The sequence below is a fragment of the Cetorhinus maximus genome, chromosome 21 (genome assembly GCF_964194155.1).
Source record: "Cetorhinus maximus chromosome 21, sCetMax3.hap1.1, whole genome shotgun sequence".
Taxonomy (NCBI): domain Eukaryota; kingdom Metazoa; phylum Chordata; class Chondrichthyes; order Lamniformes; family Cetorhinidae; genus Cetorhinus; species Cetorhinus maximus.
In genome coordinates, this window is record NC_135899.1 from 38,753,314 (window position 1) to 38,770,094 (window position 16,781).

The window sequence follows — 16,781 nt, forward strand, 5'->3', positions numbered from 1 at the left end:
TTATTGCAGCTGCTGTCTCAGTTCCCCCAGGAAATGTTTGACAGAGATTTCTAGTGTGGGAATAGCATTCTTCATCCTCAGAGGCTTTCAAACTGACAATATCAGTGTGGGATGTGTAGCCTTGGATGTGTTTGACAGCAGATTAGAAGAGTTGGCTCTGTCTGTCTCTCTCACTCTCTGGCCCTGAGAGGCCTTCTCCCCACAATGCCCCAACTGACTCCCAACCTCCTTACACACTGTCTCTTCCTGCTATCTCACAAACACACTGGCTCACACTCTCTCTTCCTCCCTCCTACATTCCCTCTCTCTCTCTGTCCCGATCTCTCACATTCTCTCCCTTTCCACCCCCTGCATATTGCTGCTCTCTCTCTCTCTCCCTCCCTCTCATATTCTCTCTCTCCCCATTCCTCTCACAATCTCTCTCCCTCCCTCTCACATTCTCTCTCTCCCTCCCTCTCACGTTCTCTCTCCTTCCCTCTCAGATTCTTTCTCACTCTCCGTCCCTCTCACATTCTTTCTCTCTCCCTCCCTCTCACATTCTCTCTCTCGTTCTCTCACATTCTCCCTCCCTCTCACATTCTCTCTCTCTCCCTCACTCTCACATTGTCTCTCCCTCCCTCTCAGATTCTTTCTCTCTCTCCGTCCCTCTCACATTCTCTCTCTCCCTCCCTCTCACGTTCTCTCCCTCCCTCTCAGATTCTTTCTCTCCGTCCCTCTCACATTCTCTCTCTTTCTCCCTCCCTCTCACATTCTCTCTCTCGTTCTCTCACATTCTCTCTCCCTCCCTCTCAGATTCTTTCTCTCCCTCCCTCTCACATTCTCTCTCTCCCTCCCTCTCATATTCTTTCCCTCTCTCCCCCTCCCTCTCACATTCTCTGTCTCTCTCACAGTTAGAGCCAGAGCTGCTCTACCTGCATTGGATCCTCCACCATAGTATCCTCCCTCTCTCCTCTGGATCTGCCAATTGTGGGATCGAGACGACAATTTTCTTTTCGATTGAAATAGGGGAGCTGTTGTGACTGGGGGAAGGGTGGGGAGCGGAATTTTTATTTATAAATACATTTTTTAAAACTCACCTCAGTACAGCCTTTCTGGTTGCTGACAGAAACAGCTCCCTCTCCCCTTCAATAAAAAACACACAACTCAAAAAGGATAAAAAAAATAATCAATTACAAAGGGAGGGTCAAAAAGTGCCAACTATCCATTGATCCCAAGTTCTGAGGTTCTGCTTTGAAGAGAATTATTTCCGTCTCTTTCTCTCTACATCTCTTCAGCTCACATAAGAGGGTTTTTTTTGCTTTTATTTCTCCTCCAATCACAGATTCTGTCTCCATTGTGCCCCAGCTCCTCCAGTCAGATTCCGTCTCCCCCGTGCTCCAGCTCCTCCAATCACAGATTCTTTCACTCTCGTGCTCCAACTCTTCCTATCACAGAAACTGTCTCTCTCGTGCTCCAGCTCCTCCAATCACATATTCTGACTCTCCCATGCTCCAGCTCCTCCAATAACAGGTTCTGTCACTCCCATGCTCCAGCTCCTCCAATCAGATTCCATCTCACCCGTACTCCAGCTCCTCTAATCACAGATTCTGTCTCTCCCGTGCTCCAGCTCCTCCAATCACAGATTCTGTTTCTCCCCTGCTCCAGCTCCTCCAAACACAGATTCTGTCTCTCTCATGCTCCAGCTCCTCCAGTCACAGATTCTGTCTCTCTCATGCTCCAGCTCCTCCAGTCACAGATTCTGTCTCTCTCATGCTCCAGCTCCTCCAAGCACAGATTCTGTCTCTCTCATGCTCCAGCTCCTCCAAACACAGATTCTGTCTCTCCCATGCTCCAGCTCCTCCAGTCACAGATTCTGTCACACCCGTGCTCCAGCTCCTCCAATCACAGATTCTGTCTCTCCCGTGCTCCAGCTCCTCCAATCAGATTCTGTCTCTCCCATGCTCCAGCTCCTCCAATCAGATTCTGTCTCTCCCATGCTCCAGCTTCTCAAATCAGATTCTGTCTCTCTCGTGCTCAAGCTTCTCCAATCAGATGCTGTCTCTCTCGTGCTCCAGCTCCTCCAATCACAGATTCAGTCTCTCTCGTGCTCCAGCACCTCCAATCACAGATTTTGTCTCCATTGTGCTCCAGCTCCTCCAATCACAGATTCTGACTCTCCCGTGCTCCAGCTCCTCCAATCAAAGATTCTGTCTCTCCCGTGCTCCAACTCCTCCAAACACAGATTCTGTTTCTCCCCTGCTCCAGCTCCTCCAAACACAGATTCTGTCTCTCTAATGCTCCAGCTCCTCCAAACACAGATTCTGTCTCTCCCATGCTCCAGCTCCTCCAGTCACAGATTCTGTCACACCCGTGCTCCAGCTCGTCCAAACACAAATTCTGTCTCTCTCGTGCTCCAGCTTCTCCAATCACAGATTCTGTCTCTCCCATGCTCCAGCTCCTCCAATCACAGATTCTGTCTCTCCCGTGCTCCAGCTCCTCCAATCAGACTCTGTCTCTCCCATGCTCCAGCTCCTCCAATCAGATTCTGTCTCTCCCGTGCTCCAGCTTCTCAAATCAGATTCTGTCTCTCTCGTGCTCAAGCTCCTCCAATCACAGATTCTGCCTCTCCTGTGCTCCAGCTCCTCCAATCATATTCTGTCTCTCCCGTGCTCAAGCTTCTCCAATCAGATGCTGTCTCTCTCGTGCTCCAGTTTCTCCAATCACAGATTCTGTCTCTCTCGTGCTCCAGCACCTCCAATCACAGATTCTGTCTCCATTGTGCTCCAGCTCCTCCAATCACAGATTCTGACTCTCCCGTGCTCCAGCTCCTCCAATCAAAGATTCTGTCTCTCCCGTGCTCCAGCTCCTCCAATCACAGATTCTGTCTCTACCGTGCTCCAGCTTCTCCAATCAAAGATTCTGTCTGTCCCGTGCTCCAGCTCCTCCAATCACAGATTCTGTTTCTCCCGTGCTCCAGCTCCTCCAATCACAGTTTCTGTCTCTCCTGTGCTCCAGCTCCTCCAATCAGATTGTGCCTCTCCTATGCTCGAGCTGCTCCAATCAGATTCCGTCTCCCCCGTGCTCCAGCTCCTCCAATCACAGATTCTGTCTCCATTGTGCTCCAGCTCCTCCAATCACAGTTTCTGTCTCTCTCATGCTCCAGCACCTCCAATCACAGATTCTGTCTCCATTGTGCTCCAGCTCCTCCAATCACAGATTCTGACTCTCCCGTGCTCCAGCTCCTCCAATCAAAGATTCTGTCTCTCCCGTGCTCCAGCTCCTCCAATCACAGATTCTGTCTCTCCCATGCTCCAGCTCCTCCAATCACAGATTCTGTCTCTCCCATGCTCCAGCTCCTCCAATCACAGATTCTGACTCTCCCATGCTCCAGCTCCTCCAATCAAAGATTCTGTCTCTCCCGTGCTCCAGCTCCTCCAATCACAGATTCTGTCTCTCCCATGCTCCAGCTCCTCCAATCACAGATTCTGTCTCTCCCGTGCTCCAGCTTCTCCAATCAAAGATTCTGTCTCTCCTGTGCTCCAGCTCCTCCAAACACAGATTCTGTCTCTCCCATGCTCCAGCTCCTCCAGTCACAGATTCTGTCACACCCGTGCTCCAGCTCGTCCAAACACAAATTCTGTCTCTCTCGTGATCCAGCTCCTCCAATCACAGATTCTGTTTCTCACGTGCTCCAGCTCCTCCAATCACAGTTTCTGTCTCTCCTGTGCTCCAGCTCCTCCAATCAGATTGTGCCTCTCCTATGCTCGAGCTGCTCCAATCAGATTCCGTCTCCCCCGTGCTCCAGCTCCTCCAATCACAGATTCTGTCTCCATTGTGCTCCAGCTCCTCCAATCACAGATTCAGTCTCTCTCGTGCTCCAGCTCCTCCAATCACAGATTCTGTCTCTCCCGTGCTCCAGCACCTCCAATCACAGATTCTGTCTCTCCCGTGCTCCAGCACCTCCAATCACAGATTCTGTCTCCATTGTGTTCCAGCTCCTCCAATCACAGATTCTGACTCTCCCGTGCTCCAGCTCCTCCAATCAAAGATTCTGTCTCTGCCGTGCTCCAGCTCCTCCAATCACAGATTCTGTCTCTCCCATGCTCCAGCTCCTCCAATCACAGATTCTGTCTCTCCCATGCTCCAACTCCTCCAATCAGATTCTGTCTCTCTCGTGCTCCAGCTTCTCAAATCAGATTCTGTCTCTCTCGTGCTCCAGCTCCTCCAATCACAGATTCTGTCTCTCCCGTGCTCCAGCTCCTCCAATCACAGATTCTGTCTCTCCCGTGCTCCAGCTTCTCCAATCAGATTGTGCCTCTCCTATGCTCGAGCTGCTCCAATCAGATTCCGTCTCCCCCGTGCTCCAGCTCCCCCAATCGCAGTTCCTGTCTCTCCCATGCTCCAGCTCAATATCCAACACACAGCTCCAGGCAAACAGTTCAGCACAAAGCACCGAGTAAACAGCTCTCTCAGCTGGATGTTCTCACACAGCATAAGGGGCATTTCCACACCTGATTCCCCACAGGATAGTCAGGCTGCCTGAAGATTAGTGTGGATATTATGTGATGTAATTATTATAAATTGTGTTCCCTCACTCACCGTCTCCTGAGTTGATTTTGAGTCCCTACAGGAAGTGAAGCAGCTGTGGAACAGGAAGGGGAGGGAATGGGCAGAGTGGGTGTGGCTCTCTGATTGACGTCTCTCACAGCCAATCCAAATATTTCTGGAACAACATGAGTTTCCTGAAGCTTGGGAAACTGACAGGTGAAACAGAGGCGACTTTGAGCAGCAGATCAGGTGGGGATTTAAACTTGTCATTGTCCCATCTGAATAAAACCTCACTTATTGCAGCTGCTGTCTCAGTTCCCCCGGTAAATGTTTGACAGAGATTTCTAGTGTGGGAATAACATTCTTCATCCTGGGAGACTTTCAAACTGACAACATCAGTTTGGGATGTGTAACCCCGGATGTGTTTGACAGCAGATCAGAAGAGTTGGCTCTGTCAGTCTCTCTCACTCTCTGGCCCTGAGAGACCTTCTCCCCACAATGCCCCCACTGACTCCCAACCTCCTTACACACTGTCTCTTCCTGCTCTCTATCTCACAAACACACTGGCTCACTCTCTCTCTTCCTCCCTCCTACATTCCCTCTCTCTCTCTGTCCCGCTCTCACACATTCTCTCCCTTTCCACCCCTGCATATTGCTGCTCTCTGTCTCTCCCTCACTCTCATATTCTCTCCCCCTTCCTCTCACATTCTCTCTCCGTCCCTCTCACATTCTCTCTCTCCATCCCTCTCTTCCTCTCACATTCTCTCTACCTCCCTCCATCTCACATTCTTTCTCTCTCCCCCCTTCCTCTCTCATTCTCTCTCCCTCCCTCTCACATTCTCTCTCTCCCTCCCTCTCACATTCTCTCTCTCCCTCCCTCTCACATTCTTTCTCTCTCTCCCCCTCCCTCTCACATTCTCTCTCTCTCACAGTTAGAGCTTTACCTGCATTGGATCCTCCACCATAGTGTTCTCCCTCTTTCCTCCGGATCTGCCAATTGTGGGATCGAGTCCCCAATTTTCTTTTCTATTGTAATGGGGGAGCTGTTGTAACTGGGGGAAGGGTGGTGAGCGGGTGTTTATTTATAGATACATTTTTTAAAACCCACCTCAGTACAGCCTTTCCGGTTGCTGACAGAAACAGCTCACCCCCCCCCCCCCCACCTTCAATAAAAAACACACAAATCAAAAAGGATAAAATAAACAATTACAAAGGGAGGGTCAAAAAGTGCCAACTATCCATTGATCCCAAGTTCTGAGGTTCTGCTTTGAAGAGAATTGTTTCCGTCTCTTTCTCTCTCCCTCTCTTCAACTCACGGAAGTGGTTTTTTTTTTTTGCTTTTATTTCTCCTCCAAGAACAGATTCTGTTTCTCCTATGCTCCAGCTCCTCCAATCACAGATTCTGTCTCTCCCATGCTCCAGTTCCTCCAATCACAGATTGTCTCTCTCCCGTGCTCCATCTCTTCCAATCACAGATTCTGTCTTCCCCATGCTCCAGCTCCTCCAATCACAGACTCTATTTCTCCCGTGTTCCAATCACAGATTCTGTCTCTCTCGTGCTCCAGCTCTTCCTGTCACAGATTGTCTCCATTGTGCTCCAGCTCCTCCAATCACAGATTCTGTCCCTCCCGTGCTCCAGCTCCTCCAATCACAGATTCTGTCTCTCCTTTGCTCCAGCTCCTCTAATCACAGAATCTGTCTCTCTCGTGCTCCAGCTCCTCCAGTCACAGATTCCGTCTCCATTGTGCTCCAGCTCCTCCAATCACAGAATCTGTCTCTCCCATGCTCCAGCTCCTCCAATCAGGGATTCTGTATCTCCCGTGCTCCAGCTCCTCCAATCACAGATTCTGTCTCTCTCGTGCTCCAGCTCCTCCAATCATATTTTACCCTAAACCTTCCTTGAATTTTTCGCTCTCGCCGTTGCTTTTTCGAGGCCACTTGTGATGTTTTGAGAGTGAATTCACTGCTCTTGCCTTGTGACTGGAGGACTCTCCCAATTATGAAGCCAGCAGCACTGCAGTGCTCCCTCCCACCACCAGATGACAGGTGGACTCTCTCCCCCTGTTTGTATGGGTCTGGCTCTCAAACACACCATCCGATGACATTAAGGTCAGTAATAAAGGAGCTTCTGAATGACTGAGGCAGGTGAATCTTGATCCTGATCTGGGTGTTTGAGTGACCCGGGTTAATCTGACACTCCAGGGGTGGTATAGACAGAGCTTGACTCTGTATCTAACCCGTGCGGCACCTTCTCTGTGAGTATTTGATGTGACAGTGTCAACATACATAATGTATTCCTTCAAGTTCATATCCCGGTGTTTTTTAAATATGATGAGGGTTTCTGCCTCTATCACCCTTTCAGACAGTGAGTTCTAGAGCCTCATCACCCTCTGGGTGAAAAAATGACTCCTCAACTCCCCTCCAATCCTTCCATCAATTACTTTAAATCTCTGCTCCCTAGTTATTGACCTCTCTGCTCAGGGAAATAAGATTGAAACAATCCCATCAGCTGCCTTTGCCACTTCCCTCCCTTCCACTAGCCCGCCTGGACAAACTTCCATTAATGTTCCTCCCTGCCCTAGCCCTGGACTCACATCTTTCTCTAGTTTCTCTCCTATCTCTACTCATGTCCTCTCTGAGCTCATCTTGTCCATGAGACCCACCTCCTATTCCCTCGACCCTATTCTCACTAAACTGCTCATCACCCAACTTCCCCTCCTGGTCCCCATGTTAGCCGATATTGTTCACGATTCTCTCTCTTCAGATGTTGTCCTTCTCTCCTTTAAATCTGCTGTTATCGCCCCTCTTCTCAAAAAAACTAACCCTTGACCCCTTGGTCCTTGCAAACTATCGTCCAATCTCCCTTTCCTTTCCAAAGTTGCCTCCCAAATCCTGGAAAGTGACAAGGGTTAAACGAGAGGTGAGGAGCAGAGCAAGGGGTCAGGCAAGGGAGATGGCATCAGGCAGAGAGATCTGGTGAGGGGTGAGGGATCACTCCCCAAGTCACTCTCCCAGTCACAGGGTCAATCTCTGAGTCACAGACTCTCCCCCAGTAATAAGGTCACTCCCGAAGTGCAGATTATACTCCAAGCACAGTCACTCCGAGTCACAGCATGACACTGTCTCCTGTATCCTCTCTCTCTCCTGCGTCCTTCTGTCCTATGCCCCGTGTCCCCTCTCTCCTGTGTCCTCTCCCTCCTGTGTACCCCTCTCCTGTGCCCCCCTCTCTCCTGTGTACCCCTCTCTCTCCCCTGTGCCCCCTTCTCTCTCCTGTGTGCCCCCCTCCTGTGTACCCCTCTCTCCTGTGTATCCCTCTCCTGTGCCCCCTTCTCTCTCCTGTGTACCCCTCTCTCCTGTGTAACCCTCTCTCTCCTGTGTAACCCTCTCTCTCCTGTGCCCCCCTCTCTCTCTCCTGTGCCCCCACCCCCTCTCTCTCCTGTACCCCCTCTCTCTCCTATGGCCAGGCAGTTGTAACAGTTTCCCTTTCCTGAAGGACAATGTTTAGGCTTTCATGTTGTTATTTTGATTTTATTCCATAAATTCTAACATTTGTTCAATTCAGTTTCACAACACGGGGTGGTTGTGTGAAGGAATAAGAATTAATTACAGGAATTTGAGATTAAAAGTTACTTTGGGTAAACTCACAGTAAAAAGTATTTTCACAGAAGTCTAAACTCGTTTGCCAAACCAGCAAGGTTAACTCCCTTCACAACAATGTGAATTCACCGATAAGAAATACACACACCTATAAAACGGTATGGTTCTTGCCATTACACTAGTTCGTACACATACAATGCTCCCCCGATAATTAAAACCACAATCAGATAAAAGAATGCTCGGCCTCAAGTCTTATTAACTTGCTGGACACTGTACCCTGATGAAGCAACACTGACCAACATGACTGTTACGTAAAGTCTAGTTTTCAGAAATTAATTTGAAATAACCTTTCACCAAATATGGGAAATTAATTAGAGGGAGGGTCTATTATTGATCCAATGAACATTTTCTACATAATCATTAATTATTCAACCCCAAAATTCATGATAAATTTCTCAACCCAAACTTTTTCAAAATTTTCAGATAGATTCTCATAGATTGATTTCTGACCTGTTCTGAACTAAGTGACTCTCACATACGCAGGGACTGAGGTAATATTATTTTAATATTTGATGGATATCCTGACTTTCTTCTGAAATGCTATATCTGTAACATGTAAAGTCTAAACCTCGGATTCTCCTAAAGAATAAGTACTAGCTAACTGTTCTCTTCAGGATTTATACTGTTTATCTCGTGATCACAATTCCATGTTTTCTTATTAGAATAAATGTGTGTGCTTAAAACTTTAATTGTCTCATTTCAAGTTCTGTACTGAAGAATCACGAGCCCCTACTCCAGGTATCTTGTTGGGGAGAACATTTATTGAGGAGTTTCACCCCGCCCCTTATAATATCCAGGAAATTACAATCTATTTAAGAAATAGTTGTAAAAAATCTATCAAGTAGACGGTAATAATTCTGGTTGGTTTCAATCCTTCATTCGAAGGTCGAGCAGGGCTCATAACCCAGTTATGTGTCCTTGAGTCTAGCTCCCTTTGTCGGAAGTTGGTGGGAATTTAACAGAAAGTACATTGGACTTTGAATAAACTTCAAATATTAACAAAGGCTGTAGTACACTACATTTGAGTGGAGTAGCATAGATGTCTTTAAGGGGAAGCTAGATAAGCCCATGAGGGGGAAAGGAACAGAAGGATATGCTGACAGGGTGAGGTGAAGAGGGGTGAGAGGAGGCTTGTGTGAAGCATAAACACCAGCCTGAACCAACTGGGCCAAATGGCCTGTTTCTGCACTGTAATTCTATGTATGTAACTTCCTGTGGTTGGATTTGAACTCTCAATCTCTGGATTGTTAATCCAGCACCAAAGCAATTCAGCTGTCATACCTGGAGACACGTTTATTGAAATGTCTTTTATTGCCTTCTTAAGGCCTCAGCCTTCCTGCTGCAACACTTTCGATTTTTCAAGACTTCATATTTCTATTCTTTTCTGATTCTCACCCCAGTGACTGTCAGGCCACGACTGGCCAGGCCATTGGTCCTGACTGTCACTGAGCTGATTTAATTGGTTTTTAATTACATCTTCAAGTTGATGACACCCAGTTCAAAAGGATAGCAACGTATCACCCATGAAGAACAATGGCTTCTTTACTCTACCAGGTTTAATCTGATTTGGAACAAAGCCCTTTTCATTCGGACTCGATACCTGAGCGTATTGGTGTTTCCACCTCATGGGGCTTTCTTGCAACAGGTTTAACATACTTTAACTGAAATCTACCTGCGTTTGAAAAATTGAGAGTTTAAAACTCAAAATCAGTGAACTCAATAAAGACTCTTGGTTTTAACGGATTTCTTTTGATCAAAACTGACCGATTTAGTTAAAATCTAATTCTACCTACAGAGAGAGGGAAGAACTAGGAGAAAATTACTCCCTCTCTCCTGTGCCCCTCCCTCCTGTACATGTGCTGATCCCACCACTGCACGTCATCGCTGCCTTGGATGCTGTGGGTCTTCCTCTTCTGATCTGCTGTCAAACACATCCGAGGCTACACATCCCACACTGATGTTGTCAGTTTGAAAGCCTCCGAGGATGAAGGATGCTATTCTCACACTAGAAATCTCTGTCAAACGTTTGCCAGGGGAACTGAGACAGCAGCTGCAATAAGTGAGGTTTTATTCAGATGGGACAATGACAAATTTAAATCCCCACCTGATCTGCTGCTCAAAGTCGCCTCCGTTTCATCGGTCAGTTTCCCAAGCTTCAGGGAACTCATATTGTTCATATTTGGAGCCATTTGAATTTTAAACAATGTTCCATGTGGTGTGTAAAATGGTTACTGCCCTCAAACCTTTACCAACATATGATGACATCAGAGGTCACATTAATTTGGGAAGCAACAGTGTAAAAAGGGATTTATCCAAACATTCCCCTTTTTGTTTGCAAATTACTCCACATAAATAGTCTAAAAAGAAAATGATCACACTGAACAAAAATGCTTTTGTTCTTTGTTCTTAGTCTGTTCTAATTTTTCCTGTCCCTACATACACATTGCACATATAATCTTTAAAGCATTCAGGTCTTCATTTCCAAGTGATATCTCTGCAAATGAAGTAACTTCATTTGTAAACACTTTGAAGCAGATCGAGGTAGTTTGAGAAAGATGCTTATGGTCAGACTCTACCATCACTTTCTCTCTCACAAGCAAAGACAATAGTCCCAGGCTCTCTTTGTCATTCTGTGTATAGCGTCGTTCAGTTTGTGTTAATGTTCTGAATGCAAACACAACTGGTTGTCCTTGCTACATGAGGGTTGCTCCAAGTCCTGTTTCACTGGCATCTCACTGCAGGGTGACTTCATCATTGACATCATCGTACCTCAGCACTGGTGTTGTTGTCATTAGTTGTTTGATGTGAGTGAAAGCTGCTCCTTGTTCTGTGCCCAGATACCACTGAACATCCATTGCAGTGAGCTTGTGTAGAGAGTCACAATCTGAGGACAAATTGGGCAAAAACTTGACTAGGTAGCTCCCATGTGGGTTCGCTGATGTTCCAGAAGGTCCAACACCTGTGTAAAGGCTTTATTACAGAACTCACATCAATATCTCACATCAAAGTAATCAAGAAAGCTTTATCACAAACCTCACACTTGAATGATTACTCCCTTGTGGATCGTCTGATGGAACAAGAGTTTAGATGACTGTAAGAATGATTTGTTGTACATCTCAATCTTCAATGCTTTCTCTCCTGTGTGGCCTTGTCTGATGGACCAGTAGCTTCAAAAACCTTGATCACATTCCTCACACTTGAACGGTTACTTCCTGTGAATATGTTGGTGTACACGGAGGGTTCAAGAATGATTTGTTACACACCTCATACATGAATGGTTTCTCCCTTGTGTGAATGCGTAGGTGTCTGCGGAGGCTCGATGACTGCGAGAATGATTTGTCACACACCTCACACTTGAAAGGTCTCTCCCCTGTGTGAATGCGTTGGTGGACACAGAGCTCTGCTGACCGCGAGAATAATTTGTCACACACCTCACACATGAATGGTCTCTCCCCTGTGTGGATGCGTTGGTGGACACAGAGCTCTGCTGACCGCGAGAATAATTTGCCACAAACCTCACATGTGAATGGTTTTTCTCCTGTGTGGATGTGGCGATGTCCCCGGAGAGTCGATGAATCCGAGAATGATTTGTCACACACCTCACACGTGAATGGTTTCTCGCCAGTGTAAACACGTTGATGGCTGCGGAGGGTCGATGACATCGAGAATGATTTGTCGCACACCTCGCACGTGAACGGTTTCTCGCCAGTGTGAACACGTTGATGGCTGCGGAGGGTCGATGACATCGAGAATGATTTGTCGCACACCTCGCATTTGAATGGTTTCTCCCCAGTGTGGACCCGCAGATGGACCAGGAGCTTTGATAACTGCCTGAAGGCTTTGGTACATACCTCACACTTGTACGGTGTCTCTCCTGTGTGGACTGTCTGATGGAGCAAGATAACTGTGAGAATGATTTGTTACACACCTCACACTGGAATGGTTGCTCCCTTGTGTGTGCGCACTGGTGTACACGGAGGCTCGTTGTCCGCGAGAATGATTTGTCACATACCTCACATGTGAATGGTTTCTCCCCTGTGTGAATGCGTCGGTGGACACGAAGGTCTGATGACTGTGAGAATGCCTTGTTGCACACCTCGCAGCTGAATGGTTTGTCCCCTGTGTGAATGCATTGGTGGTCGAGGAGGTGCGATGACTGTGAGAATGATTTGTTGCACACCTCACACCTGAAGGGTTTCTCTCCTGTGTGAATCCTCTGGTGTCTCAGGAGATTGGAGGAATTGGTGTAAGTCACTTCACACACCTCACACCTGAAGGGTTTCTCCCCCCTGTGAATCCTCTGGTGTCTCATGAAACTCAAAGATGTCTCAAAAGCTTTATCACACATCTCACACTTGAACGGCTTCTCTTCCATGTAGCTATCCTTCTGTTAATAGTGGTTGTTACAGAAGCACCTTGTGTGTTAGGAGATCTTATGAGTCTGTGGAGTCCTTCTTCACCAGCCTCTCACCTGTAGGAATGAGTCAGTGGTTCATGAGGCTCGATGAATGATTGAAGCTCTCACCACACTTGGAGCCACTCACACTTCTTCCCAGCCTCACCCTGACCAATTACCCACAGCCAAACCTTTGGAAAGGTTGGTTCTGATGGAAGGCTCCACACCACTGACCAGTTTCAGATCTGATGATATGTCAAAGCTCCCCTGACCCGACCGATTTCCAGATGATGGTTTCACTGCCCAACCATCTCTGTGTTGAGCAATGCTGTGAAGGGACTGGATGTCTTCCCACAGTTGTGCAGTTGTTCCTTGAGTGATGGTCAGGATCTATCTGCGGTGTCTATCCTCTCTGTATTCTCTGGTGTAGTACGGTGCAATCCTTCTGTAAAACAGGAAAAGGAAACATGATTTCTTCCAACTCCCTCTCCTCCTTTGCTGAAGAGGCTGACTCCTCAGTTAGAGACTGTTCCACAGTGAGTGCCAGGCTGCTATTCCCCTGTATGGGGGTCAGATACAAGTCCTTTTTTTTTCCTCACTTGACTGCCACACACCCTCTGTTTCCAACAGGGACACAGGATAGTGACCAGGAGCAGACAACGTGGCTACTTTCTTCCCCCCCACCCCCGCCCAGCCCCCATCTTCCCAGGCGCCGTGAGGACAATGAAAAAGACAGTCGGGCGGAGTGTAAAACGGGCTATCAATTCACAGTGAGCTCGAGTCGTGCTAGTGAAGAGCAGTTCACCCTTAGAGTATGTGTTTAATATAAAAGAAGTGTTAAGTGTTGAAATTTATCCCCTTGCTTTCCAAAATTATTTGAAGTAAACACACTGGGCAGGAAGTGCTAGAAGCTAAGGGAAATATTGCTTCAGTGTAGCTGATTGAAGGGTTCTGGTTTATCCTGGGAAATTAGATACAATCACTCACTCAGCTGAAGTTGGGATATGCAGCCTATCAGCCACATCACTGGCTTCAGGGAAGGGAACCCGCTACAACTGCCTGGTTTGGTCTACATGTGACTCCATGTCCAGTCCCACACAACATGGTTGACTCTGAACTGCGGTCTGAAGTGATGCAGCAAACAATGACAAAAAATCACTACAAAGTCCAATAATGAGAGGAAAATCAGCAAACTTCAACAATCCTGGCATTTAATACTGAATGCCTGGTTACTTTCTGACTTTTTACACAACTGACAACTTTCAACATCAACTTGCATTTACATAGCACTTTTAACATAGTTCAATGTCCCAATATTTAACACTGAGGCAGAGAAGGTAATATTAGCACAGATGACCAGAAACTTGGTTAAAGAGGTGGATTTAAAGAGTGTCTTACAGGAGGAAAGAGAGGCAGGGAGACGGAGAGGTTTAGAGAGGGAATTCCAGAGCTTTGGATCCAGGCAGCTGAAGGCACAGCCACCAACAGTGGAGTGATTAAAATCGGGGATACTACACAGGTTAGATTTAGAGGAGTGCAGATATCTTGGAGAGTTGTGAATCTGAAGGAGATTACAGAGCACACTGGCTGCCATGATTCCTACAACAGTGACAACACATCAAGAGTATGTCAATGGCTCTAAAGAGCTTTGGGACATCTGGTGGTTGTGAAAGGCTCTATATCAATGCAAGTCTTTTGTTTTTATTCCTTTCTGATGAGGTTACAGAGATGGCGGGATGTCTTGGAGGGATTTGAAAAGACAGGAAACATCCAGATCCCAACACACAGACAGAACTGACCATTCACAGCCCACAGGATAATAACCAGCTCCCAACACACACACAGAACTCAACAATAGGAAATCAGTAAGAATCCTCAGACACTCTGCACCTCCCAGATAATTACACCTCACCTTCTCATATTCAGTAATGAGCCATCAACAAAAGTCAGCCTGTAAATCAGAAGGGAAATGCTTCCAATAAACACACTCAATATCCAACACACAGCTCCAGGCAAACAGTTCAGCACAAAGCACCGAGTAAACAGCTCTCTCAGCTGGATGTTCTCACACAGCATAAGGGGCATTTCCACAGCTGATTCCCCACAGGATAGTCAGGCTGCCTGAAGATTAGTGTGGATATTATGTGATGTAATTATTATAAATTGTGTTCGTTCACTCACCATCTCCTGAGTTGGTTTTGAGTCCCTACAGGAAGTGAAGCAGCTGTGGAACAGGAAGAGGAGGGAATGGGCAGAGTGGGTGGGGCTCTCTGATTGACGTCTCTCACAGCCAATCCAAATATTTCTGGAGTAACCTGAGTTTCCTGAAGTTTGGGAAACTGACCGGTGAAACGGAGGCGACTTTGAGCAGCAGATCAGGAAGGGATTTAAACTTGTCATTGTCCCATCTGAATAAAACCGCACTTATTGCAGCTGCTGTCTCAGTTCCCCTGGTAAATGTTTGACAAAGATTTCTAGTGTGGGAATAACATTCTTCATCCTCGGAGGCTTTCAAACTGACAACATCAGTGTGGGATGTGTAGCCTCGGATGTGTTTGACAGCAGATCAGAAGAGGAAGACCCACAGCATCCAAGACAGCGATGACGCGCCGTGGTGGGATCAGCATGTGCACGAGGGAGGGGGGCACACAGAGGAGATGGGAAAAGGAAGGGGCTGCACAGAGAGAGGGTGCGCACAGGGGATGTTTTAGGGGTGCATGGGGAGGAAAGGGGGGCACAGGGAGAGGGGCATGGTAGGGAGCAACAAAATATAGAGTGGAAGTGGAGATTGAGTCAGTGATTGGCGATTGAGTCTGGCTGGCAGTCGGAGATTGACTCTGCTCGTAGCATAACACTGTGACTTGGAGCAGTGACTCTGAGGAAATTAGAGATATCTAGACTATGGGATTCAGGGACGGGGTGTGTTGGCTGCTGGAGTGACAAAAGGAAGAGCCGCCCAGCGTCCAACCTGGTTTCTGATGAGAGGTCATCTCGAGCTGAAAAGTTCACTCTGCTTTTCTCCACAGTTGCTGCCTGACCTTTTGAGCATTTCCAGTATTTCTCCTTTTCATTCTAGTTTTTAAAGCACGGAAACAGACCATTCGGCCCATCTACTTTCTACCAGCTCTTATGCTCCGCATGAGCTTTCTCCCTCCCTAATTTATTTCACTCTATCAGCAGATCCTTCTGTTCCTTTCTCCCTCATGTACTTACCTGGCTTCCCATCAAATACATCGAAACTATTCGCCTCAACCATTCCCTGTGGGAGCAAGTTCCACAGTCTAATCATTCTCTAGGTGAAGAAGTTTCTCCTGAATTCCTCATTGGATTTATTATTGACCATCTTATATTTCTGAGCCAAAGTTTTGGACTCCCCCACACAAATGGGAACATCTTCTCTCCATTTACCCCCCAATTCAGAATTTTATAATTCATCATTTTAAAGATTTCCATTATGTCACCCCTCAGCCTTCTCTTTTCTAGGGATAAGAGTGCTAGCCTGTTCAGTCTTTCCTGATAGTTACAATCTCTCAATTCTCAATATCATCCTTATCAATGGTTTTTGCACCTTCTCCAGTTCCTTTTTGTCCTTTTTCAATCTGGAGATCAGAATTGTGCACAGCTCTCCAAGTGTGGTCTAACCAAGGTTCTGTACAAGTTCAACATAACTTCTCTGCTTTTCAACTCTATTCCTCAAAAAATGGACCCCAGTGATATTTAAAAATGGCCTTGTTGACCTGCTTTGCTACTTTTAACAATTGGTGAATCTGTAGTTCTGCCCTTCCGCAACTTGTAAATATGACCTTTGGTTCTCCTTAACCTATCCAATTGAAATAATTTGTCCAAGTGAAGCCATGAACACAAACTGCTATTTTCAAATCTCCATCAATTCACCCATAGTCTACACTACCCTTGTGCGCACAACCAGCTCTTCAAATACATTAAATACTGTGAATGCAGGAATCCTGATATATATTCAGATTATGTATTGGGGAGACAGCGATGGAGTGGCAATATCATTGGACTAGTAATCCAAAGACCCTGGGGACATGGGTTCAATCAATAAATCTAGAATTGAAAGATAGTTTCTTGGTCACCATTACTGAGACTATCATCAATTGTCATAAAAACCTATTGGGTTCACAAATGTCCTTTTGGAAAGGAAATCTGCTGACCTTACCTGGTCTGGCCAACATGTGAC

At 46.8% G+C, this 16,781-nt stretch overlaps 4 protein-coding genes across 4 annotated transcripts in view; 1 reads left to right on the top strand and 3 right to left on the bottom strand.

Annotated features, from left to right (window-relative positions):
- Window positions 1-13,021, bottom strand: part of LOC144695274 (uncharacterized) — a 291,857-nt gene extending 278,836 nt beyond the window's left edge. Inside the window, exon 1 of the mRNA XM_078566190.1 lies at window positions 12,715-13,021. The gene's annotated coding sequence lies outside the window, so the exon portion shown is untranslated. The remainder of the gene's footprint in view (window positions 1-12,714) is intronic.
- LOC144695199 (uncharacterized) overlaps window positions 1-16,781 on the top strand; it is a 425,892-nt gene that overhangs the window by 253,879 nt on the left and 155,232 nt on the right. The gene's annotated exons all lie outside the window — the stretch shown is intronic.
- LOC144695466 (uncharacterized) overlaps window positions 1-16,781 on the bottom strand; it is a 409,626-nt gene that overhangs the window by 203,153 nt on the left and 189,692 nt on the right.
- Window positions 8,041-12,722, bottom strand: LOC144695276 (uncharacterized). Its single transcript, XM_078566192.1, has one exon. The coding sequence runs from the start codon at window positions 11,928-11,930 to the stop codon at window positions 11,376-11,378; it is 555 nt and encodes a 184-aa protein (XP_078422318.1). The 5' UTR covers window positions 11,931-12,722; the 3' UTR covers window positions 8,041-11,375.